This window comes from Plectropomus leopardus, chromosome 9 (assembly GCF_026936395.1).
Source record: "Plectropomus leopardus strain MGB_pleo_1.0 chromosome 9, ASM2693639v1, whole genome shotgun sequence".
Classification (NCBI taxonomy): Eukaryota; Metazoa; Chordata; class Actinopteri; order Perciformes; family Serranidae; genus Plectropomus; species Plectropomus leopardus.
The window spans coordinates 20,070,692-20,098,450 of record NC_142184.1 but is presented as its reverse complement, the minus strand read 5'-3'; the positions used below and the strand labels follow the sequence as shown (position 1 = coordinate 20,098,450).

At 40.0% G+C, this 27,759-nt stretch overlaps 1 protein-coding gene across 3 annotated transcripts; it reads right to left on the bottom strand.

The window, feature by feature from the left end:
* Nucleotides 1-562: 562 nt before the first annotated feature.
* On the bottom strand, nucleotides 563-27,759 carry slc26a10 (solute carrier family 26 member 10). 3 transcript variants are annotated; one of them, XM_088082176.1, is made up of 18 exons: nucleotides 27,417-27,759; nucleotides 7,039-7,149; nucleotides 6,751-6,908; nucleotides 6,466-6,630; nucleotides 6,212-6,364; nucleotides 6,048-6,130; nucleotides 5,804-5,951; nucleotides 5,599-5,712; nucleotides 4,364-4,441; nucleotides 4,174-4,269; nucleotides 3,115-3,221; nucleotides 2,730-2,799; nucleotides 2,377-2,559; nucleotides 2,198-2,252; nucleotides 1,668-1,756; nucleotides 1,517-1,571; nucleotides 1,296-1,402; nucleotides 563-1,192 (listed from the first exon to the last, which is right to left on the bottom strand). In XM_088082176.1, the coding sequence occupies exons 2-18, from the start codon at nucleotides 7,145-7,147 to the stop codon at nucleotides 1,154-1,156; spliced, it is 1,809 nt and encodes a 602-aa protein (XP_087938302.1). In that variant the 5' UTR covers nucleotides 7,148-7,149; nucleotides 27,417-27,759; the 3' UTR covers nucleotides 563-1,153. The 3 variants fall into 3 exon arrangements, with proteins under 3 accessions (XP_087938302.1, XP_042348034.2, XP_087938303.1); XM_042492100.2 differs by lacking the exon at nucleotides 27,417-27,759 and adding an exon at nucleotides 8,486-9,225; XM_088082177.1 differs by lacking the exon at nucleotides 27,417-27,759 and adding an exon at nucleotides 7,752-8,426.

Genomic DNA, 27,759 nt, shown 5'->3' with positions numbered 1-27,759 from the left:
TACAAGGTTTTTCCTACTTGTTTTATAATATTCAAACTTTATTTCTGCAGTAGACACATTGAAACCAAAGATTTTATGAAATGTAATGACAAGTGTATATGAAAATATGCTTGCACGTTAATTAACCAGAATTCTGCAGGACTGATGACTTGTGATCTTTCCCAATTTTACTCCATGCTGTGGCAAAAAATCCCTCATCTTTGTTGTCATTTGACTTCTTGTATCCTACATTTATCATCATATCTCAGTGCAGACACACAGTACCTCAACCAAACACAAAGACCGCTCTTCTTCTCTCTTCAAAATCTTACAGAGTGGCGTGCTTCACATTCCACACACCGTGTTTCCCCCTAAAACATACTCAATAACCACAGTAACCCCAGTATTGATGGGGGAATCTTTAACTCAATTTTCTCAAATTTCATTTTGATTCAGCAAGAATTTTTGCTTTTGGAGATATATTTACTGTCAAAACAATAATGATGAAACAGTTGCTAACGAATACAAAAAAGTCATTCATACAATATTTTGTGCAGTCTCTCCGCAGTTAAAAGACAGAACATTTCAAAACAGTATGGGATGGCATTTACTGTACATAGTTGCATATTTAAGCATATATTTCAAAACATATAAATACAAAATATTTTTTAAAAACTATTCAGTGCACTTAATATTTATCTGTACTGCAAACAACAAACAGAATCTAAATAAATATCACTATGCTAATATTCCAGCACATAAAACAACAAAACAATTAACATTGATCATATACAATTTTAAAGTCATGTTATTTTTTACACTAAATATATGAGGATATCATCTGTTGTATCTGCCTTATTTAAAGCTTTCTGAATTTCTGACAGTTTACTATTATCACATTAAAGTGTGCCAGGACTCCAATATCTGTGAGAAAGCTGCTAACACTGTAATGTAATAAATAATGTAATTCATGATATTGTGCTACAACAGGCTACTGCTTCTTTGAAATACTGGTATATAAAGTGAAGACTGGGCCAAATGCTGCAGCACTGCTATACAGCTAGGAGACATGGTCTCTACTTATAAAACGAAATGTTAAAGTCCTTCTGCCCTCTGCCTTTGTTGTCCAAGACACTTGGTTGATGGGAGCATGACTCATCATTTTCTTTTTGGCTCATACCCAAACAGTCGTGGTGTTCTCTGGAGGTTTTTCCTACAGCAGACGATACAAGTTGCAACATTTGTTTAAGACAATTTCAGTCAATAGAAATCAAAATCTTTTGTATGTCTGTAAAATATGTTGCTTTCTAGCTTACCTTCTGCTGCTGAATATACATCACTGCATCATGAACAGTGACGAAAATATGTTGGGGGTTCATGTAGGTCATTAGACCACTTGATGTTAGGATCTTTAAGACACTCTCTGTTGGGGTAGAAATCGTTGGTCAATGTTTGCTGCATGCAGTTGTTAAAAATGGTATAAACTGATATTGCAATAAAGAGAACTGTTAGGAAAGAAATAATTCAGATACACTACCATTGCAGTTTGCCAAATACACATGAACTCCAACTTTCTGGCATTCAGTACACACCTGCAAAAAGCCAAAAGCAATCGATCACATCATCATACTGCACAGAGAAATGCAGACAGCCCTTGATGGTTAAGACTGAAACACTGGTAGACTAACCTGTATGAAGATTCTTGCTCCAGCAACATCAACAAATGTCACACTGCTGCAATCAATTAACACTGCCTGAACATCACTGTCAGATATTTCTACAGAGAAGAAAAAGAAACAAAATGAAAGCTTTAAAAGCTTGGAATTATAAGAGATTTTTTTTAGCTTTTTTTTTAAGCTTTTTTAAAAATATTTTATCTGAGCTACATTGAAATTGTCTGAATCATATGTCTACAAATATATGCATATTTGGTATCCCCCACCAAAAGAAGGTTTCATTTCAACATGGGGGGGCATGACATTTTGAATATCAAACACTAATTTTCCTGCATTCTGCTAAATTTTTATGCACCAACTTTCACCTTTTCTATATGCTTTTTTGGCGTTAATGTCTTAAATTTTGTCAAAATAAAGTCCTCTGCTACTGGCGTGTTTTTATTGAGGTAGGAGACAAATACATATTAAAAATCTGGAGGGAGACGTGTCCCCTGTGTCCCCTCCAAACTCTACACATGTTGCCCACAAAATGTTTTTCTTACCAGATTTAAAGAACTCATTCTCTGAAGAAAACGATGTGTTTGCAATGCCTCTTTCCTAAACAACAATGGAGGGAGAAAAAAAATCTAAGATGCTGACATTAAATTTTACTGTGTGATATGTTTTTGTTGTGTTTTTTTTTTTTTTCTCAACTCAGTCCATTCAGTAATTATGGTAGTACCACAGTGCTGACGCTGGCCTCTCTCTCCCTTTTCTCCAGGGCTTTCCTTGCTTTCTCCAGGCTGCGGATCCTCTCAGGCGTCAGGCCCAGCAGCCTGCTCATCTCCTCCCTGAAGAAACTACGGTTGCCATAGTAAATGGGTCCGTTATAAGTAAGGATCTTCACTCCAGGTACCTCATAGCACTAAAAGAAAACAGTCATCATCTTAGAGACATTGCAGCCCATCATATGCAGCCTATCATAAAATAAAGTTACGAAAAATCTATTACTGGTTAGAATAAAAAAATTGGATTTCATGAGCCTCAAATCTAAGTTAAAAATACAAGCTTTAAGCAGTAAGAGCATATTCTCACCTTGCTGTGGTTCTCCAGAGGTCTGTAAATTTCTGTGTTGCTGGCGCGACCAAGCACAGAACAACCAGCCCTGTTTAAACCACGAGTCATCAGATTCAATTAAACACATCATAACAATATGATCTACAGAGCTTGACAAAAATTAAGTGACATGAAGTGATCTGTTTTAGGTTGGAGCTCTAATACAGATATAAACCACTTAATGTCCTTGTCAATTATAATTTGGTTATTTCTTGAGCTTTATAACTCCTATAAGAAATACTTTTACATGCTGCAGATTAGTAATCTTCTCAGAGGTACATGGTGTTTCTTAGAATAAAGCATTTTACATGAGCACTAGATGGATTGTCCCTTAGCATTCATGTAGAGGGAATGAATAATTTACCTTTGTGTGCGGCAGATGACAGTCATCATTGAGAAAACCACTCCGATTGCTAGGCCAAGATCCACGTTGAGTACCACTACAGAGAGCCAGGTCACCACCCAAACCATCTACACAAAGATACAGCCACAATAATAAATTGTCATGTCAGGATAAAACAATTAACAATAGATGCATGTCAGAGAAAATCATGGTTAATTCCAGCCAAGCAATCATTGTGTGCAACCTATGCTCTACTAGCTCATGATCCCATGGGCTGATTAAGTCTCACTAGCTGGAAGATTTTTTATTTCAAATAACTTTGCAACTGTGATGTAGCAAATATTGTTTAAGTAACATGCGTCATTGATTAGTCAACAGGCTGCTAAGCTGTAGCTATACGTAGCACATATGTCACTTTACGTGCTACATAGTTAAAAAGCTCAAAGTTGACTTTTGGGTTTACACTGGTCACATACCCCAGTCCACTGGGTGAAGGTCCTGTGTTTGTTTGACCAGTCCACCACAACAACCACCTTCCAATGTGGACTTTCTCACTCTCTAAAGTAATATTACACCACACAACTTCCACTGTCTCTGCATGAAAATAAACAAGGCAATTTAATGGGATCATAACATCGTTTTGAACCTAATATCTGGTGTAGCAGGCTCCTTCTAGCCCATATCTATGAAGCTGATTTTCTAATTAAGTGAAAACATACAAACTAATCATGAAAATGAACTTCAGTTTTGAGTAGTTGCCTGCCATTTAAACTTCAAATTAGAATGGAGTAAAAATGTTGCAGAGAGCATACTATCTTTTACTGCAGATGAGGTGATTTAAGCATCCTTTTTCAGTGTTTTGTAAATGGCCACAGCCTGAGCAGGATAATATTATCCAATGTGAAGACACTGAAAAACCCAATTAGCTGTGCTTTATGGGTCAGTTGTTGACCGAATGGAGCATGGGGAGCTAATTAACCATCTTTCTTTCACTCTCTTGTGTTTTATTCTCATGTGTGAAGACCACATTGCAAAATACACTCGTGTGTCTTACATTGCTGTACTAATATATAGCCTTACAAAATCCATCTTGCTGATTCTCCACAGCTCTGGTAAGTCCTGGAACTGCAGGAACATCTGCCTGAGGCTGGTGACGTTGATGCATGCCAAAACTGCCTGTGGAGAGTGACAAAGGATGAGATGAGTATGAATTAACCGTCCCTGTCTCTCTCTTTCTCATTCTTGTACAGAAATACTTAGAAAAATGCACCTTTGGAAGAAAGTAGAACAGCGGTCCAATCAGCAGCAGGACAATCAGAACAACCAGACTGGTGAACAAGCCAGAGAGCTGCAGGAACACACACAACACACATCCCTTACTGGAAATCATAGTGAGTGTTCTTTAAGCTTTGCTCCTTATTTGGAGCATTTTTTGCATTGGCAATATGGAAGCTTAACATGCAAACATCCTTAAACAGCTGGATGTTTAAGGACTTTAAGGTTTTAATCAATTCAACTGTATTCCTGAAGGCCTTCTGGTTAACTTTGAATTGTAGAGTTTGTCTTTAAAAGCTTGTTTGCAAAGAGACTATTACCACGTGCAAAATTTAGAAGGAGAGCAGGAAGTGATATAACCACTGTGTGAACTGGAAATAGTGGAACATCATTACATCAAAGGGTTGGATAAACCTGCAGGCGGCAGATAACGTCAGAAACTTTAAACTCATGTTGGATATGATCCTCGTTACAAATTACCTCGTCCTCCAGACCTAACGCTACTAATTAGCGAGTTGATGAAAGCATACAAGAGTCTAGTGGATATGACTAAAAAGACTGATGTCTTGTTTTTGACCCGGTGAGCAAATGCATTTATTGTATAGAATAACAGTCTTTTATATCTCACCTCTGTATACGGATCCACCGCTGTCGGGCTAACACTACCAACTAATGTAAGCTGATTTTAGCTACTATTTCCTACTTAATAGGTCAATCATTCCTAGAGGTCTGGTAAAATGCTTCAAAATTTGAATTGTAGCTATAAACACAGACTAGTTGTGAAAGCATATTATAATTGCATCCAACTTGAGGCATGTGTAACACAACACTTTAACATTTACATCTGAGTTGATTCAACTTGTCTAGACTGAGGATGGAGCTTGTTTCTCATTGACTTTTTTTGTTGTTGTTGATGATTATCTTTGTACTTTTCCCCTTTATGTCATACTATCTTTGGGTCTTAAAGTGGCCCTTGTTTTATCTCAATTTAATTGACTGGACAAGCTTTAAATAGCGCAAATCGTAAGTATTTGTGCAGTGTTGGTAGTCTTTGCCCAGCTGCCCTCCATCTGGACAATGCACCACTGTATGATGTCATGTGAAAAAAAGCTATACAGAGTTTTCTTCTTTTGTTTTTTTTTCTAAGTGTGCCCATCCTTTTCACATTTAAATTGCAGGTTGTGACCTTAATACAAAAAGCCTACCAGTGGCTTGTGAGTGTGACGCTACCTGTGTGTGCCCGCCAGCACTCTCCAGTATATTAGTGGTGGCAAGAGTGGCTGAGCTGGGGAAGCAGGTGAAAAAAGAAGACGCCGTGTTGGAGATACCGTGAGCCAGGAGCTCCTGAAATCAGGCACAGGTTCAAAACAAAATGTTAACAGATTGAGGAGAATCTAACATGTCAAGAAGTGGTTGTGACTGTCTCACACATTACCTGGTTGGGATGTATGGAGTATCCATGTTTATCGGCATAGATCATCGCTAGTGAGACAGACACAGCGTAACCAACAAATGTTATGGCAACTGTGTCTCCAGCAATGTCAGGGAAAGTGTGTAAGGCAGGCATCTGTAGCCTTGGGAATCTGAGGAAAGGAGAATTAAGAGTCAAACTACTGGAAGCTACTGAACTCTGAGTGTTTGTAGGTTGTTGTTTTTTTTTTTTAAATCTAAAAGATTACCCAGCTGGGATATGGCCAACTATCTCAATGTCATAAGCAGAGTCCAGCGAGGAGGCGTAGGCCACACCTGTAGCAATTATCACCTGCAGAATGAAATATAACACCATGACTTGTAGCAGTAGTAGTAAATGTACTGTCCGCATTTATGACTCTAGCTGACTAACCGTGAGGATCTCCACAGGGATAGGTGTACGCAGGCGCTGCCGGCAACGCATGTTGATCTCCTTAACTGGCACCAGAACAGCCAAACACACCAAAGAGATGAGCAGCTCTGCCATGTTGGTGTGCGGCAGGTTCTCCATCACTGACGCTACAGTCTGAACATACGAGTCAGTGAGGCGTGAGCAAACTGCACCAGATGCCCAAATAATAGCATGTTGGATTAAACATCAAGACATCATAATGAAATGCTGTTTACTTTGAAGAGGGTGAAGGTCCCAGTGTGGCGAGGGAGCCGCAGCCCCAGCATGCTTTGCAGCTGTGACACGGTAACATGGAAGGCAGCAGCACTGGTGAAAGCTTTAACAATTGGCTCTGACAGATACGTGGAGAGGAAGCCCAGCTGAAGGCCAAACATACAGAGCTGCAGCACAAGAGATTAGCATTAAATTATGAGCTGTCAGGGAATCAAGTCTTCTAGTCTTAAAATTAATCTCAGTTGCATTATTACTTCATTTTGTGTTTAATCCATAGGCCTTCTCACCATGATAATTCCTGAGAGGAGCGCCACAGCTGAGGCAACTCCAATCCTCTGGGCCTCAAAGTCGGCTGCTTCAGGCGAACTTGAGTTCATCTCCAGAGGAGTGGGAACCAGCTGCTCCACCACAGAGCCAGTCATCAGACTCACCACAGCAAAGGTACCTGAGAACAGACCTATCATCTCAGTAACAGCAAAACATCATAACTGACATATTGAGTTCAGGATGCATGCATGATAATGTAAACATTTATAGCGTTGTCCATAAAGCAAGGACATCAACACAAGTGTTACCTGTGGACACGTGTCGACCTGTGCCGAAAAACATATAGAGGACCACAGGGAAAAAGGAGGTGTAAAGGCCAAATATTGGAGCCACAGATGTCAGTAAGGCAAAGGCCATGCCTGTGGAGGGAGGGACATTCAAAAAAGACAATTTCTCAGTAAACAAGTTTTTGTCTAACTTGTGTTCAGAATGGAAAATTTGTACTTATGTTGTTGAAAGCACAGAAAATTAAGACTGCACAATGTAAATTTTGACAGTTCAGCCTTATAGTTGACATTGAATACTGTCTCAAATTATTATTATCAATATTAGTTGTTAAAATCATAGTTATGTTAACTATATGTATTGTTGTCATTAATCATTTAAAATGATTATTTTTATTGTTATTGGGGTATCAAAACATATTGAAAATACTGGCTTGATTCACTCTAAAATTAAATAAATACATAAGCAGGAGAGACTGAAGATGGTTGTGTCGCTTTTTGTCTCAGCACCTAGAACTTGCAGAATTTTTATGTTACTCTTTGTGTTCGAGCTCTCAAATTAGGACACAATATCATTATTTGTCTGCTACAAATAGCAATGTTCCCACAGTCTCCATATTTATCACACAATTAAATAACTGATGTCAAATAAATGGAGTTCCATTGGCAAAAACACACAAAAAACGTATATATATACACACCGATGACCAATTTCTAATAAGAACTAACTGGCAAACCTGTTCCTGAGAGATGCTTAGTAGCTCTCGTGGAGTGAGTCCAGAATACAAGTCTGCAGCTTAACCAGTCAAGACATCTTCTTGCTGCACACTGCAGACTTTTCACCTGCCGTGATCGCCCTCACAGGGCAGCTGTGTGGATTCTCTTTCTCTCAGGCTTTGTAATCTCTTGCATACCTGATTAGTGTTATGTGGCACATACATAAAAAGGAGATAAATAGATAAAATGTGTTTAGCTGTCATCGGGATTCTTTGTAACACTCTTTTAAAAGGTGTTACAACCATCACCCTGTCAGCCATTATTTAGCTATGCCAGCGTGATGGTTTGAAATGAGGAGAGATTAAATGCTTCACATTTGACCTGAGACTGGACTCTCTTATTTTATACAAGTTACATGATTCCAAATTCAACCATGTCAGTATTAACTGAAATACAGACTTGGTCCAAAAATTTATACCGAAAAAAATCTGTGTTTTGGTTGTAAAATCTGCACACTTCTTCACGTAGTGACAACACTCCACACACAATGTTAGGAAGTGGCCATAAAATGAATATATTACATGACTCTAATGTCATCCCCTCTTGGTGAAAGTCTTGTTGTTACAACCATCCCTGGTCTCCCCTATCATCAGCATACTCAGAAAATAAGAGAGGAATCATGACTGATTTTTTTTGTGTCTGACAGCTAGTTACCATCTGTGCATTGATCCTGATGATATGTAAGTTCACTCACCTTGTGGAATGTGAAGAATACCAACTGTCAGTCCTGCTATAGTATCTCCCAAAATCCATTTCTTTAGTCTGTATCTTGGCAGCCATTTGAAAATAGGCACTCTCTCCTTCAACAGGTGAAGGCAGGCTCGCCTCGAACACCTGCACCTCCCGGCAAGTTTCTCCCGGAGACGCAAACTCCCACTCGAGTTATCATCGGAGCCGTAGGCCTGTTTGAAGCGGTCCTCTGTGTAAATATCCCTGTACACGGCCACAGAAGCGCTCATGTTGCCCCTGTAGAGATGAGCTATGATAGCTCACCATGCAAGCACTCTTGAAGAGTCAGTAAAGGTGTTGTCTGTTGCAATACATTTATAGCAGACTCTGCCCTGACCTCTAGAGCCATTTCATTTTCCTGTCTGACTCTTCCTAGCCAATGACATGGCTCAAAGCTCAACCTTTTTTGTTACAGTGTTGAACAACTTTTTTCACATCTTTGTCCTGCCTCAGACAGCATAAAGGTGTGCTGGTCTAGTTTTTTTTTTTCCTGCTAAAATCCTCAGGGTCCTACTGCTGGAGGGATTTTTTTCAACAGAAAGTATAAAGTCAGGAATGCAATCTGCCTTCCTTCACTCACAACCCCTCCCTCCAAACACACGCACACACCATCCTTTGCACTGCACAGTCCTGCTCTCCCTCATGTCCTCCAGAGGGCTACGCGGGAGGTATAAGCTCAAAGGAGGCACAATTAAGTCACACAATGTATACCACTGTGAAACGCCTAAAGAGATCAAAGTGCTATTGTTGGTGGAGCTGAGGTGTAACCTCAAACCCTGTCTATTAGCGAGGAGTTCATTTCCGAGAAGGATGGATGTCTGTAATGGGTGGGTGTTTAAACTGTGTAGCCACAAGGAAAAGGGGTCTGGTACCCATGAGAGCCCTGTGAAACTCAATCACACATGGCAGCCTGGTTCATGGATCAAACAACACCTTGACTCTGATCAGAGATTGTGTGTGATGAGTGAGATGTTGTTCTTTGTCAGACAGGATTGAATACAAGGGAGCTTTGGATAACTACAAGATGTGTCCACTGGCCCTATTGTTTGCAAAATGTATCTTGGAAATCATCATATGATCAAAAAAGTTTGGGCAAGAAGGAAATCCCGACCTTGAGAGATTCATCTCATTGCTCGATATGAAACAAAAGAAACGTATCTCTGGTGGAGGTCCCGTATTGGGTGTTGTGAATGAACCTCTCCCATTTCATGGGGCTACGTGAGGAAGTGCAGGCAATGCCACCGTTTTTCTATTGTTGCACAAGACAACACCCCAGGATTTTGGCTTCAATGGGCCCAGACACTGGACAGAAGGGTGGAAAGTTTAGAGTCATTCAAAATGTACTGTACAAAAAGTTCACATCTACAGCTTGTAGCTATTGAAATGTGTTTTAGTGACATGGTCAATTTGTCAGTGTCAACCCAACAAACACGCTCAATGTTTCCCACTCACCGCACAGAAGGTAGCATGCATCTACTGCTAGCTCACCAAGCACCACAATGCAAAATGACTGGTTTCACTAAAAGGGTTTGATCCATTCAGTCAAATAACATTAGTCGTCAAGAGCCACAAGATTAAATCATTTTATCCTCATTCAAGATAGCAGAGCAATAAACCCAAAGTGGCCAGATCAGTCTACGGAAGTATAGTGGGTTTGCTTCATGGACCCCTCAGCAGCGCCGATCATCCAAGTAATTTTGTATGCGGCAGTTGCTTCCTTCTGTCACAACATGATATGTGGATAATCTTTTCATTGGGGGCCCAAGGCCTGCTCTTTGTTTTTTACCATAAACTTAAGAGATTTTCAATGGTGTTTCTGACCACAAGTAGCTGCAACTTAGCCACATGACGAAAGTATGTCATGGCAGGTGACAGGTGTGTTAGGTATGTTTTGAGTAGGCACTTCACTGGTTCAGTTAAAATTTGTGCAACATTTGGATGAAACGCTCCAAAAGCGAAACGCACGCTAAAACCAGTGCTAAATAGACTTTTTGACTGTGTGTTTTATGGAACTGGGCAGGGAGTTTACCGTCAGTTTATCTTTGTTTTTTGTGACAAAAAAGCAGGTGATTTTGCCACTGGAAATGCTGCTGATGAAGGCAGTAAAAAAAAAAAGTATACAATAAGTTTGCATCAAGAGAGAGCTATAAGCGGGGTAAAAAGATGTGTAGAGCTGCAGAGTTGGATGATAATTGAGTTCATCACAGTGGGACCTCTGACTCATAGTTAATGTATAAATCTTCTTTGGCGGAGTTTTAATCTAATGGATATGAAATCATATTTATTTTCACATGGTGTGTCACCTTATCAGCCCAGAGGAAGCCATAATTAGCAGAGGGTGTTTTGGTAATCCCACATACAGCCACAATGCTGGAGACAGGTCAAATGATTTAACCCTGATAAATGTCTCCATTTCTTTCTAATGACTATTATTGATTCTAAATTTAAAAAAGGAAAACAACGGCTAATGTTGAAGGACATTTTGCCCTTGCTTTTGTTATTCCATTAAAGAGAAAACATTGCTAAATTTGAAGCTGGAGTCAAACAGGGCGTAGGTGAGAGGTCCAGTGATGCGTAACAAAGGTACAGCACAGGACACCCCACCGAAGTGTGATGTGTCCCTGTCTCTCTAATGTTTTAAACTAAATGAAATAAACAGGCTTGTTTGTAGAGAGTTGTTTTTGTTCCAGTGTCATATTCCTAGAATGTCTCTAGTTGAGAGGAGATGCAGTGATATAAGGGACTTCCTTTAAATGCCAGGAATGTGGGCCATTGTGTTGATCAGCTCCAGAGGATTTATGCACATACAGACGGCGTGGTGTGTCTGCGGACTGTTTAAACAAGATATTAATCAGTGGTAAAAGGAACAATGCACTGAATGGAAAAGGATATGGAGTGTTAACCCCAAACTAGACGAAACCCTTCTGCTCCATCATAACACAGACAGCTCTTTATAAATTTAAACAATAAAAATGTGAATACCTGAGAGGCACACCGAGCCACAAAGTGTGCAGTTGTGCCATTTCTAAAATCTAGTGTGCATTCAATTACCTTAAAAGCAACAACAGACAAGGTATCAATACCTTTTTGTGGGTACAAAGTGTGTCGAGTGATATGGCCATTTTTGTCTGACAAAAATATTTGAAATTTGAAGTCATCTTGTGTGAAATCACCTCAAGTTTTTAAATGTGTGAAATTAGATGAGTATTGAAGGGGCTCTAAGTGAAATTCAGAGAGTAGGCGTATTAGTAGTGACTGAGCCGGCAGCTAACGGTGCTACTTCAATAAACAGTGCTAAACAATAGTAACAGTGCTGACAGAGCTAACAGTAACCAGGGGGGAAAGGTTGCTAAAATTTTGCAACAATGTCATCCTGATATCAGTGGTAACTGACATATGACTGCAGTGCAAAGTGGCGGTGAAGCCCCATTAGTTTGAAAAATGTCTCACTGGACCAAAACCCAATTTCTCCAACAGCCAATTTCTCTGGGAATACACACTCCCCACAGTCAGTTTTGGTTTCTCAGCAGCATTTTTTGGTCTTGGGTGTTTTTCCTCAGCACCATCTTAACTACTGATTTTGCATGTTTTTACTGACCCTTAGCGGCAATTCTCAGCTTTGACCCTTCGCTGTGTTTCTTGGCTGTATTTAGATCACAGGTCCAGGGTGTTGTTACTGACCCTTTGCTGCATTTTTTCTGCATTTGAGCCACCATTCTTCTGTGTTTTTTCCAAACATTCCTTGATTTTCTCAGCGCCATCCTAACCACTGATCCCTGGTGTTTTTACCACCCCTTTTACCCCCCATTTCTCAGCTGCGCTGAGCCACTGATTTTGGGTGATTTCACCGACCCTACGCTGCATTTGAGCCACCATTTCTGGTGAATTTACCAACTCATCACTGCATTTTTTCTGCGTTTGACCCACCAATCTCAGGTGTTTTTACCAGTTATTCACTGCATTTCTCAGCGGTGTCTGATTCCCTGAATCCAAATGTTTTTAACTGACCAGTCCCTGCTTTTTCAGTGATGTTTGTGCCACAAAACACACTTTTTTAAACTAAAACATAACCTTCTCCTAACCATAACCATAACAGATTTTTGTGACTATACCTAACAACATGTTTATTGACAAATGAAATGTATACGTGGTTTACAAAAACATACAATGCAAACATATTCATCTAGCATCTAACCGCAGTAAGTGTATTTTTGGAGAAACAGGACTTCAGAGCAATGACCTTATGTTTTTAGCTTTTTGGGGGATAATGGGCTACAGAAATAAACTTTAGGTCCAATGGAACATTTTTTGGACTAATAGGGCATCGTAATTTTTTCACCGTCGGAGCAAATGGATAATCCCTGGAGAAGCCTGGATTAGCTTGAACACACAGAGTGACTTCATTCTTTGCTCAGGTCGCCATTACCCTGTTATATCTTTACAAAGTAGAATGGTATATTAATGGTTTGAACGCCTCACACAAAATCTTTAATAATTTTCTGTTACTCAGTCGAGTGTCTTGTTTCCATTTTCAGTGTTGTTGATGTTCCTGAAGTGCAGCATTTTCCTGGAAATCAAGCAATTATTCTTGACTCATAAAAAGCACTTATGGGGTGTTGTGAGGCTTGTAGTTATGTCTGGCAGCATACCTCATGATCCCACTCTGCTTGTTGCATTAGCATTAATCACATTATAAAAATATCTCATCCACCCTGTCTCCTTCATGCTGAGTGTGTGTCCTGATCTTACAGGGTCTTTCTATTATTCTCGTCCAGGGAGAGGCTCCAGTCATTTTGTGGCCTATAGTTCCTGCTATTGTTCTTTATCTGCTTTATGGGATGCTTGTCCCGACCCCCCATGGCATGTTACTTTGGAAATGACCTTTCCTATGCGGCTGAACGCTGGCAGCCGAACCTCTCCTTGTGTCCCTGTCTCCTTACCTCTCCCATCCCTTTCCGTTTGTTGCTCCTCTCCATCCATTAGTACTTCTCCTCGCCGTGCTGTCCAGGTATTTACATTGTTTGACTTCATGACTCATGTCTCTGTGACGAATTCTTCCTGTCAGCTCATGAATTTGTTGTAATTTGTCACTCACACCATTCAAAGTTTCTGCAGGGGTTAAGAGCCGAGCACAACCCGGGAATTTGTCTAACGGCCCTTTGATGTGCGTTGAAAAGTGTATATTTTATGGTAGCTTGTCGGGCTCTATTATTCAGGCAATACAATAAAAAACAAATATTGCATTGTTTAACCAATATCAAACACTGCTAAATCTTCTGCACTTGACTGTACCTTTAATTAGCCATGTCTTGATTTCCCAGGGCAACATAGTAAAATCTATTTACTTTGTGTCAAAGATCTGTAGAGATTTTCCCTCCCTTGTTCACATTTATAATTCTTCATCTATGGCTATATTGAAGGTTTACAGTATTCCTTCCCTTTTGAAAAGAAATGCTTCACTTTGCGTGAGTCCAGTGGGTTTCTGATTTGAGTTGATGATTTCCTGTTCACTCTTGATGAACATCTCCTGACCTCCACCACACCTAGTTTACACTGGTCATGTTCATTCATCAAACATCTGTGTCATCCATCTCCTGGGCGGGTAAGGCAGCACCCGCCTACATCCACACGTTCCCCAAGGAACTGTGTGTGTGTGCGCTCACAAAGCATCCTCCACAATTAAGTTTTATGTTCTCATTAAGGTAACAACAAAGATGATGACTAAAGGATATCATGTCTTTTAACAAAGGGTTAAGCACATAATCATTTAATTGAGCGGGTGTGGAGTGTAAACAGAAACTGCTCTTACAACCTCTGCTGCTAGCTTAAAAGTGGGACAACTCTGTCCCCCTATTCTGTGATTGCCTTACCTACCTTACCTTTTAAACAGAATAGCAAGGTGGCATAGCGGCACAAAATTCCTGCCTTGAAAAGGCATTGTAAAAGGGGCTCGAGAGACAGAGGAAGGGAAAGAAAAGGTGGAGGGTGGACTATTGCAAGCATTGTCATTCTGTAAGTTATTAATAACTTAACAATATTCACGACACCGCAGGGCCTAATGGTCAACCAGTCTCGCACATCACTTGTCACCTGACCTTACTTTGATACAATAAATAGCATGAATCATTTAATAAACAAGCAGTTGCTTAATTTAAAGATCTGGCGAGGTTTACATTAAATGCAGTTAGATTCATCAAAAAATATCTATTGTGTATTTTAAAGTAACACAAAAAGTTACTTTCCCAAGTAATTGGTTACTTTTATATACAGCAATTAGTAAAGTGAATAAATTATTTTGGAGAGAAGTAACTAAAAACTGTAACTAATAACTTATTTTCAGTAACTTGCACAACACTGGTTGCTGGTAAAAGGGCGTGCACTTTAAAGAGAATAATCTCTTCTGCTCTTCCATGTTAGAGACCAAACATACCAAAACAGACAATTAAAAGGTCAACATCTTGCCGATGCAGCCTGTCTATCATCTGAAGAGTACAAAAGGTGAAACCTGGACTCCCGTCTGACCTTCCTTTCCTGGCTGATAGTCACTGTCCTGTCTGTCCGCCGTCAGGATGTGGTGCCACACATGAAAAAAACAAAACACTCACTAGTGTTTAGTCTCATCTGTGGTATGTCAGTCTCACAGTTGCTGCTTTTGCTGAAAGATGAGACATACAATGTAATTTGTTATATAAAATCTGCCATCATTCAGAACAGCAGTTCTGATCCGTTTTTTTAAAACCACATCTAGAATAACAATTAGATTTACTAAAGCATGCAGGGGAGCTGTTGGGACCCACAGAGGGCCCTGGTTATGGGATGTGTCACTTCCTAGCCCATGCCAAAGCATTGTGCAGCTCAAGTACACAACGGCGACACAGCCTTGAACCACATTGTAAGAGCCACTGCTGCATTGTCTGCTTCACCTCGGCATTTCTGTCAGCGATAGATTCACTTTCAGTGGTGAAAAGTGGTGAAAGCGCTCAACACAGTGAAGAAACATTGCCCTGTGCTTTCATTTGAAGCTCTCGGACAACACCCTACTATTATAATTCTTCACAGCTAGAGTATGTATACTAGCAAGAAGAATTAGTCCCCGTTGTAATACACATAAAATAGTGGGCAAAAAAACAGACGACATCTGCATCTGAAAGTGATGTTGATACATGTATGTAAATATCTGCATATTCGGCACCTAACAGATGTAGGTTTTCTACATCAGCCACAGTCATGGGGTCGAAGGGAATGGGATTTTGCGCTGATCCATTTTACTCCTGTTGTGTGGCTCCTGTTTTTCATTTTTTATGGTTCACTTATAGCATATATTAATGTACTTTTTAGTCTTTGTAGTAATTTAATTGTACTATTTTTGTTTTATATTGCTTTTTCTATTGCATTTTTGATTTTGTATTTTTATGTAATGTTGTTTGTTACTTATGTTGCTGCCTGTCTTGGCCAGAACACTTCTGAAAAAAAGATTTTTAAACTCAAGAGGTTTTTCTGGTTAAATACAGGTAAGAGAGAGTGAGAAAGTGAGTGACTCCAGTATTTCACCTTGTGCGTGAGTCTCTGATGGAGTGGGTCCTTGAGAATCACCGGTGCAGCCAGGTTCACCTCAACAGAGTTCAGGACAGATTTTCAGTGCTCATTGCCCAAAAATGTTGACTCAACAACTTTTAGTAGTTTGAATTTGTATCCACCAACAAAGTGATCTTCGTGGTCTGTGCCTGCATATTAAAGGGTGTTTTGTGCTCAAATTAATGCTCGCCCAGCTAACCAGCTTACTACCCACAGCCTTAACACTAAGATCATGTTGCTACAAATGCCAAGGAGCATTTTCATGAGATGCAGAGCAACTGGACTGAATAGGATCGCTCTTTACTTCAAGGAAACTGAGACTGAACCTTACACAACCAAGTCAAGAATCAAACAGAGACTGAACAGAAAACCAGGACTTAATAGACTGATGGGAGAGGTAAGGAGACAGACTGGACTGATGAGAGGATGAAGTGAAGGTGGAGAAAAATGTGGGAGAAGCTCATGTAAAGGGAAGAAAGTGATTAGGCAGAGAAACAGGGGCTGGGCAGGGAGCTGATTGGCTGGAATTAACTGAGGGGCTAAAGAGACTGACGCAGCACAGGTGTGTACCTGAATAAATACGGGAGAGGAAGCACATGCACACAGGAAGGGAAGAGCACAATAAACAGAAACACCAAAACCAAGAAATAACAATCTTCATACTCAATTGACCGAGTGAAAATAAAAACACTAATACTGACAACTTATATAAGTCTTATACACACTCAGTCCAGTCTTCCCAAAAGTCTGAAGGCATGTGGACACAGCAGACTGTGACAAGCATGTCCTCCAAGGAAAGAGATGGGATGAAAGCACACTGATTGGTTTGCTGCACAAATGGTGCAAACAATACTGTGTCTTCATCAGACTCAAAGAGTACAAAGACAAAAACACACATATGGTGTGGTCCACTGGTACTGGGAGGTAAGAATTTCGCAAATTTAACCAGAAAGCTCTTAAAGTCAGGGGACCCAGGAGCCTCATCAACACCAACCTAAAAGTGTGAGATGGCTGCTCCGCGCATCAATAGTAATAAACGCTGTAGTCAGAGTATTTATCAGCACTTGGGTTTACTTTGTGACTTGTAAAATCAGTCATACACACAGTACTGTCCAACCTGCACAACAGAGCGCGTAATGTGTTCTCATCAGCTGGTATTACCAATAATAGCTAAAGATGGCTAACCTAGTATTTCTGCTTTTGGTATTTGCTATTTCGAATTCTTTCACTGCAATGCTGTAATATTCCAACTCTGGATTTTCCAGACGTCAGTCTGAGAGCTTTATAGAGTGGTTCACTGAACTGCCGCATCACCAGACACCCTTTGCAGCACGTACCAGGCTGAGAGCAGCAGGGTGGAGAGCAGGGAGACGTGGACCCGGAACTGCTCTGGCGGTCACTGCCAGACCACTTTCCTGCCATGTCTGTGCCAAAAGTGAAACAAGAAAGAGGAGATTTGTATTGTGCTCAAATTAAGAACTACTACAAAAAAACACTGGATAAGGGGATTTTGGATGCATTGTTGGGCTGAAGTTTTTTTTTCACCATCTGAGTCCTGCATCCCCTCTCATCTTAAGCCAGTGTCACATGCATAAAATTCAAACTATCAAGCCGAATAGCACAAATAAAGTGCTGCAGAGATCTTATTCCAACATATTAGGCCATGTGAGTGTCCCGTATGATACAATGGGAAAAAAAGGGCCCAGGTTTTACAATTATTAACTAACCTGACAGTGAACCATAATATCTGTGACAATGATTCTGGTCAGAAATGACACAGTGCCTTTGCAGCTTCTATATTATCATGCCGCTCCTGAAGACCTTGTTTATTCTTCGTTTTCTTCTCCTCTTACCTCTCCATCGCCTTTCCCTTGCTCCCATCCATATTCAGCATCAAAGAGCACCCGTGGCACCGACTGGGTGGCCACTAGCTTCTCATTTCCTCTCATGCTCTACAGCCATTCAGCGGTGGCGTGCTCCGTCAGGGCTGAGCGGACCCCGGGGAGTCCACCAGAAGCCTGCACTCGGCGCTCAACGCCGCTTCCTGCTCATTTAAGAGAGCCCTCAGAATGGAGCACCATTGTCCTGGCTGTTATCTGATGGCCCCACTCAACAGGCAGACAAAGCCAAGAGCCTGGGGGCTCGCCCCCACCCCCCTCACCCCGGCCCTCCTTTACTGGCTGTGTTGAGGCTCTCCTGATTTTTTTTCTTTATTGTTAATCATATCAATAGCTCAGGAAAGGAGCTCGACAAACACTGATAAATGCATAAATCGCTTCAGATTTTCCAAGCATTTTCAGGGAATTTACAGCCAAGAGCACACAGACATGATCAGAATAGCACTCAGTGAGGTGGAGGAGTCAGATCTATGCAAGCCAAAATACAAGGCCTGTAGACTGAACCACGTGTGACTGATGGAGCGGCAATAGTAGCATTCCAGTCGCTTAAAAAGTAGTTTGACTATTTTATAGTTAAAGTAAAAACCTGAAAAAATTAATAACGTTTTTTTCTGCTCAGATAATGCAGACACCTTGAGTTATATGTAGAAGTCAAGTTAAAATGTATTACATAAACAGGGTGAAATTGAAATTTTAGTACACGGGTCAGCATCCTTTACAATCAAAAGAGCCATTTTTAACTAAAAATCATTTTAAAAACCTGCCTCGGGCCGCAAAACATATTTGAGCCTAATATTTAACGTAAACCGGCTTATTAAGTTTAAAGTCTATCAACATTTTTTGTCTATGTGAATATTTATTATATTGTAATTAATTTTTATTAATATGTTTTACAACAATGTGGGTACTCTACAGTGGGCTATTCATGATTATTTGGTACCTTAACTTTCTAGAGTTGGCAGTTAAAGCAAACAAATCTTTTTACACACTATTAAATTCTCTTTTTTCCTCCGAGACTGTTGGATTTGTAGTGCAACTAGCCCAGCAAGGGAAACTCAAGAAACACCACCGCCATTAAGGTTTGATGAAATTTAGAAGAAAAGGCACCAGGCCATAGAAGTATGACACAAATTTTAGTCAAGTTTTAGTTAATTATTCAGTGGGTTTTCTAAAAGTGGAAAATGTAAGGATTTACTTAGACCTAGAACAGAAAAAAAATTAAAATGTGAAAAAAAATCATTTCCATGATTTCTTTTTTTGTGTGTAAAAGCCACTGGAAGCCACTAGAGAGGGGCTAAAGAGCCACATGTGGCTCCAGAGCCACAGCTTGTCTATCCCTGGTTTAGTGTGAAGATTATGTACAGTGTTGTGCAGATTTAGCTTAATTACTGGGAAAACAAAGGAGACGTTGTATATTTCCTTTGGAAAATTAAGGTAGAGGTCCCTCTGCAGGGGGTTGGCAGCATGTCAAGCTCACAGGCCAGACTGAAGGTCCCTAAACAAGCCACAAAAACTTAGTTTAACTTTGTATGCACTCAGAAATAAACTCTACATTTGGTTGAACACATTCCATGTTGTCAGGAACTGTATCCAGATACGTATAATTCACACAAGATCAATCTTAGTCCGCACAGTAACACCAGTTTTAGTAAAGTCCATGACACAAAGTCTACAGCTACTAGTGCTGATGTAGTTTTCTTTTATCCAAAGGCTGATTATGACTAAATCATTTCCAAACTTCTTGTCACATTTAATGTGACAGATGTTTTGTGTAAATAATAAATGAGAGGCACCACAGAGCACACTGCCAGGATGAACCAGTGGATGAGCGGAGCCTAAAGCAGACTGTCCTCCAATCTGCAAAATCTAACAAACTCTTGAGCTGACATTCAAAGCATATCTACGACTCAGAGTCTGATTCAGGTTGCATGCACACGGTTTTTAACATGGTTAGCAGCTAATGGCGCACTACAACAACTAAGAGCTCAGACAACAACACACGCAGAGGAAACGCCACTACATCTTTACACAGCAAGTGGATGTTTGCTGCTAATGCTCTGGATGTTCTGCTCCTTTAAACCCATTCAGTGACATCTATGTCACGATTGAAATCTGCTGTTTATTTTTTACAAACATTTTTTAATTACTAGTATACAAGAGGATGGTATTTCTGTACACAAGCCTCGTATGAGTCATCAGATTGTTGGGTCATGTAGCTCAGTGAGGTCGGGTCGTCATCTTCTGTAAACAAACTGCAAATGTAAATACAAGAAACGTTTGAGCTGCAGGTTTTACAATTTTCTACAACACCTGCATAACTAAAGTTCTTATTGCCACAAGCCTTGCAGTAAATACAGGAGCAATAATGTTTTTAAAAGTTTTATTTCTCAAAAGATTTCCTTGGAAATGCAAAGGAAATACTTCTGAGCAGTTTTATATCAGTCTGAATTACTGAAACTTCCAGCTATCAAGTTCATTTTATTTCTATAACCCAAAATTGAAAATCCAACAATCTGTGAAGCATGACACCTTCCATCCTTAAACCCTTAAAATATCAGAATAACACCTTTATCCTGAAAAACAACAACTTGAGTTTGTCTGAACTGTATTAAAGTTAGTCGCTTGTCTAGACTAAGATGGAACTTACACACGAATTTTGTCAACTAAATGGTTACTAGAGTTCAGTTCCATGTGACTACTTTTATGTATTATACACAACATGGTACAATCATTATTTTATAGCTTCATGATTTCCATCACAGTATCATGTCATAATTTTACTTAAACTAGTCTGTATCCTTCAAATAAACTTTGACCTGCGGTTTCAACAAGCTTTAAACAACATTATTATTGAGACTAAATATGTTTGACCAATACATGTCTTTACTTTGCAAAAATAATCAAGACCAAAAAAAGAGAAACAGGAGAAACGCTGATACACACACAGCATGTAGATACAGTATGAAAGCAGTGTCCTCTTGTGGAAAGATGCGGTAAAGCAGATGCACCACAGATTTTCCCTCTAAATCCAGAACCAGCTTTGTCTCATTTAGCTTTTTTTTCTTTTTTCTAGCTGTGCCATTTTCTGTTTGAGACTCTGCCACACACACACACACACAGAGGCGAGGGGTTTCCTATAGAGACACCATTGTGTGTGCTGTATCAAAGGGAGATTTGTTAAAGGAGCTTTGGTGTGCTGTGATATCGCCCACATCAGTCAGGACTGCCCGTGCAGATGCCTGCGAGTCGGGGGAAGGGGGGCTGGACTCACTACCTGCTCCAATTTCACAGACTCCTTACCTGACAGGAATAACTGTAACAGTGGAGGGGAAGGTATCACAACTAGCAGGAGGCACGTCTGACTGCAAGCAAATAATAGATCAATTCCCTCCTTCTGTAAAATCTGTATGAGTGTGCATATGTAAATATTTGCTCCACGTAGAGACGTGATTCTCTGTTGTCAGTCGGCCTTCAGTCTCTTTCAATGACTTGTACTGCCTTCCCAACAGCCCTCTCTAGTGGGATGGCAATGAACTGTATGCTTCCTCACCATGTGTGGTAAAACAGACAATATAGAGCTATATTTGGGTTGGAAAATAATGGCAAATCCCTCTAACTCTGCCCAGTTAATTCACATTTAAATCAAAGGTGCTCAGTTGAAAAATTCCATATCACTCTATTTTACAGCTGAGAGATGGCATTGTGAAAAAACTACATGTCACCATGGGTGGATTACTGAGCGAATTAACATGTATCAACAAGGAAGAGACTCAAAATGACCACAAAAATGGGTAAAACAACCACAAAGAGTGACAAAATCACTAAACGGCTACACAAAGCAACAAATACATTAAGTTACCTAAAAGAGACACAAAATGAAGCTGCAAAATTACCCAAAAACGACAAAATGACAACAAAAAAAGAGTAAAAAGGCACAAAATTACCTCAAAGAAATACAAAACGACTACTACGAGATGCATAATGACTACAAAGACATTCACCACAACAAAAAAGAGGTAAATCAAGTCTGTGTGTCTTGCTCCTACGTAGAACAGGTGGTGGACATTCACCCACAGCATGTGATGAAAAGCTGCTAAGTAAGGTTAGTTCACTGACATCAAGCGCAGGCTTTCATGAAAATTATGAATGGTATCAATGCTGTTTCACATGACAACCACAGAATTTAAAGAAAACTTACAAATACAAGTCAAAGGGCACTTACGGGCACTATTTCATCACAACAATTATTATTATTATTAGCAGTAGTAGCGGAAGTATTTAAATGCACATGTTTTAACCCTTTGAAACCAAATCAAATTGGTCTGATTTCTTTGAAAAAAAAACATAGGGAGAAGGCATTGAGCAACTTAACAAGATGTGGCCAAAAATGAGGAAAAAAGTTAAGAAAGCATTACCTAAAAATAAGCTAAATAAATAAACAAAAAAGAAAGAAAGAAAATGACTTAAAAGTGGTAAAATGAGGAAAAGGGTTTTTTTTTTTAATAGATTTTTATTTTTTCTGTAACAAAATTTAAAATCTAAAATTATTATAATGAGTATAATTTTCTGGACATTGTCATCATTTTGGATTATTTTCTAATAATCCTTCCCTCGTTTTTTAATAGTAATTTTTAGGTAATCTTCTTGTCAACTCACTAATTTCATGCCATTTGTGGAACATTTTTTGCCTTTTTTCCCCATGTTTTCAAATGAAATCAAAACAATTAGCTCAGGTTTTAAAGGTTCAAATAGCTTGTGAAAAACAGTGAGTAGTGCGACTGGCACGTTGGTTAAAGTGATCATCTCAAATTCTGATGCACCGAGTAATTATATTCTCTCGTGGCATTTTATTGCATTTCTTCTTTCTCTCCAAAATAAATGCTAATACTTTATTCTATTCATTCAGTCCTAATTAGTCATTTTTCAGAGTGGTAGGAGAACTTAACTACATAAAAATAAAGTATCAAAAATAACTGAGAGAGAGGGAATCTAAATTTTTTTTATTTTTAAAAACAGCTTTGGAGTATAGTCCAAGCAACACACAAGCATATGCTTGTTTTACCTGCGCAATGAAACAGCCCCAGACTCAGACATTGAAGTCACAGTGTACAAGTAAATACAGCAGATGAGCAAACGAAAGCTCATAAAACAACTGAAGAACACTAACTCAAACTGATTCATCCATCTAGATCTCCCCTACTTTTTCCTCTCTTCTTTTTTGAAGATCAAGCAATGGCAAAAAGTTGAATAATTCTGCCTCTTTGATCTGCACACACAAGTGAGAGTTCATTTCCATTTTTGATTTTTTTTTCCTCCTTTCTGTAAGAGTGCCAGCATCAAGATTTACCTTGGTGTGCAAATGTGCTGGAATAGGTTAAAAGGAAATCTCGCTGCTCTCTCAAAGCACAAGTGCAGATGTTATGAAGTTAATTAAAAATTTAGCAATTCGTTTCTCCCGTCCCAATTTAGGCTGCATCAAATAGAAGAAAACAGACGGAAAAATGACTTATGAGAGAAGTCCACGCAGTCTGTCTTTCTACATGTGTGGCAACGTCAACACGGAGGATCACTTCTGTAATGTAAAATTCAGGATGATACACCAGTGCTTTACACCTTTTGTAAGTCTTCACACAGGATGTATCAGAAGAATATTCAATCGTGTAAATGTGTATTTTACACAACAGAAAACAATAAATCAAGTGTTTAGTTATGGTACTGAATCCCCTTATTTCTATTTCTTCAAGTGTGGCCTGTGATGTTACCGAAACATCAGAGTCCAGTCAGATATCATCTGTTTTCCCAAGCACATTTCACACAGCCTGCCTCGTTTAGCAGACAACAGCGATAAACACGTTTTAGAGCCTCCCCCCATCCACCAATCTTCCCAACAAGTAACCCGGTTTTATCCATGTTTACTAAAATTGCATCACTATGTTGACATAGGCCCCGTATCTTCTCCCAACTCTTCGATCTCCTCCCAAATAATAGTGCCATCCACAGAAAGGATGTCAAGTCTCAAGGTGCTGCCCACCCCTCTCCACTCCCCCCGGTGTGGATGATGCTCCAGGAGGGTAGCGGAGATGTGCGGGGGGGTGTTTCTGCGCAGGTGTTGCAGCTGTATTCGTACATAATTCCTTTCTGTGCGAGCAGTGCTCAGTGTTAGCCTCTCTGTGCTGCTTCCCCCCAGTGGGACCCCTCCTCCACTGAGTGATATTACAAGCGGCAGCCGTGCGCCTCTGATCTACATGCGCCGGGCTCCCTCCTGGTCCTGGGTGAATAGCGCTTGACTTGTTCAATTTGTTTAGAAGCCGCGTTCGACGCTTTGAAGCCACACATTTTAGCATAAATCATAACCTGTCTCCTTGCTCACAACTGCTTTGAAATGCAACATCTGCTTTTGAATCCCCTGCTTTACAATTAGTTAAGCAACATCAATAGATTGACTCCCTATAATTTTTCTTGATAATGAACTGCTTTGTACACGTGCAGGGGCATTAGCGGCGGGCCCATTTGATTTTTCAAGGCCGAGGTCCTGAGACGGATCAATCTTCATCGTCCTCTCTGCGCAGGGGCGGCATGAACTTCCTCAGGTGCTCAGCATGTTCTGACTACAATCCGACACACGTGTTAAATTGGGTTACCCTCCATGCTAACCTACTTTGGAAGTGTCATGGTTGTGGGGCATGTTACTGGGCCATGTTGTTTACTCTTTCATCACACTCTTCAGGTTCCCTGTTTGTTGGTTTGTTTTGCAAAGCACAGCCTTCTGTTCAGCTGTGGGAAAAGTGCGGAATCAAAGTCCCGCAGAGCAGCCTGACGTTGACACTGATAAGCTTGGCCTGTCACTATCCATTTGTCTGAATGACATTGATGCTCAGGTTGGATCTCTGGAGGAAGCAGTGCACACAGAACCAGGTGTGTATGCTGCTGCTGCTGCTGCTGCTGCTGTGTGCCGGGGAAAGAAAAGTCTGTCCAAGTTTGCTTAATGAAGTTTGTGTAAAGTTAATGTATTGAATAAAAGGAAATACACACACGATATTGGCAGGAGTTGCTCAATATACTGTAACAAAGTTCAAACTCTCAAAAACTGATCCATCAGTTAGAAACCTCTCATCAGGTGCATTAAGAATTCTTTTTGCAGGTTGAAGGGGAAAATAACAATCCCAAAGATTTTATTTTCAAAGGCAAGCATTTGATCAGTAGTCATCAATTAAACTTACTGAGGTGCAAATTACACCACACGGATTAGATGAAAGAGCCTCTGTGTCATTTTCTCCCCTCCTCCTCAAAGCTTGGCTTGGTTGGCGGTACACACAAACAGCAGGCTGATCCCTGGCATGGTGGTGACAGGGTGACACTTCCCCTCACATTACGCAGGCTGAGCTGACTGAGGGGCTTAACAGATAGTGGCATCACAGGCGTACGTTTACAAATAAATCTACTGCTCTGGCTGTGCGGCACTCCTCTGCACATGTAGCCCTTGTATTTCGGCTCCTACTTTGCATTTCTGATTTTCAGCTGGAGCCTTGCCATAAGATCCGGTTACCATACCGACGTGAGTCCCTCGTCCCAGATGGCATGTCGGGGCTTCCTGGGTAATATTTATGAAATGGGATCCATGACTTTTTAGCTTTGGCTTCTTTTCCTAATGCTACTGGAGGCCTTCTGCACACAACAATGATATTCTACACAGTCATTTTCTCCTGGGGGGTTAAACGGGGTTAAACATAATCATGATAGTGAGAATCTGTTGATAACTTGCGTGATTTCAGTCCCATCTGAGTACAGTAGCTCAGATCAGACGCCAATACCACTGACAGGTGCTCACATCTCCCAGAGCCACTGAACAAAGCTATAAGATCAATTGGCAGAGGTCCCTGCATGCTGCACATTGAACTGATGGCTGTGAATGATACTGTCAAATGTTACGGCTAATTATTTACCTCTGTTCATATTTGTTTAAATGCGTTTGGAGACGCAGCATGATTGATAATCCCATTGTTTGTTTTTGCCTTTTGTCTCGGCGTTTGCTTTTTTATTATTCATTCTGTGTGGCATTGTGCAGACAGGCAATTGTAGGGAATTCATCGTTTTAGGGAATTTACACAGCAAACCCTATGAATAAACAATTCTTTTTTTCCGGGTAAATTAGTTATCATTAATTTTAAATGTTGTGTTGGGGATATGTATTAACATGAACGTATTGTGCTCAGAAAAGGTGTGACAGTGGATACTATAAGTGCTAACAGGAAATTAACAGAGGATGTCAGACATCTGACAGATGCACAATTGATGTCTTTTAGTAAACATCAATCAGAATCAACTTTATTGGCCAAGTGTGGTGACGAAGGTAAGGAGTTTCACACCACAATATAACAAATATTGACATACAACTAAGTGGAGACAACAAACAATCAGCTTCGCCTGGTAAAAGCTGTCGCAAAATGAAATACATATTTATATATATGCTTAAACAACAACTAGATAAAAATAGTATCTATAAGGAGATTACATTGTTACTAAAAAAAAAATGTATAACATTGGTTATATGCAGTGGTGTAGTGGAGGCTATCAGGTATACTTTGCCTGTTTTTAAATCTTGTTTAAAAACTCATTTGTTCTCTTTGGCTTTCTCAGACCGTGTATGAGAGATGAACGTTTTTGTAGTTTTACCTTGTGGCTTTATTGCCTTTTCATAAACAGTTTGTTTTATTACGTCCTGCTTTATGATATTTATGTTATATTTTTCAAATCTGTTTTTTTATGTACAACTCTGTTGTTTTAAATGTGCTTAATAAATACATTGGGATTGGATACCCACTTGTTTTTCTGGCTGTAGTACCCACCTACAGTGGCGATTTTGGTATTAAAATTATGGTGGGGCCACACAATGTTCACACAAGAAATATGATGATGTAATCAAAAGATACCATACTGCAGGCTATACTACATTTAACCATACTCACACAACAAACTGCGCGCGAGTGAGAAGGATTACAGCACCGTTAACAAAATCCCAGTTGAATAATGCCATTTAAAATCACACAAACAATGAAGATCTAAAGACATATCTTACCATATCAACAGCACCACCAGTGTTAAAAAACATCCCAATATCAAATACTCAAGTACAGTCAGGATAGGAGTCAGCCAAACACAAAGTGCTACAGTCAGACACGCATTTAATCAACACAGAAAGGTGAGCAGCTCGTGGGGTTACATCTCCCACGTGCACACACAGACGGTGCACGTGTCACCAGAAACTCAGTACCCTAATACACTAAAATTTCAACAACATGCAAACTACGTCGTCAATTCCACATAGAAAAAGGTCCATTAAGTCGCTCTCTGGCGGCCGTGTGTCAAACCAACAGCTCAACGCAGTAAAAATACATACTTTTAATAACAATACATTAGACTCACCGACTTCCTGCACCTGTTGTCCAGACGGTTTCCCCTCCAAAAACAAGACATGGAAAGCAGAACCGGGCTTTTTTTGCTGTGCTGGCTGTTAGCCAAGTTTTCCTTTTGAACCAGTCCTGGTTGAATCATTTTGTCTTATGTTTTCCTTCTTCAGATATGATAAAGTCATCCGGTCGATGTCGTCCCAAATGTTTGCTTTCCAATTGTTGCTAAAGGGGTAAAGAGCTAAATCGCAAAGTAGTTATACAGTCGACAGAATTCATCGCACTATAACGTAAATTATCTACATATCAGTCCCTGTTAGCTAACGTAGAGCTAGCAACACCTGCACGGTACCCGCCCT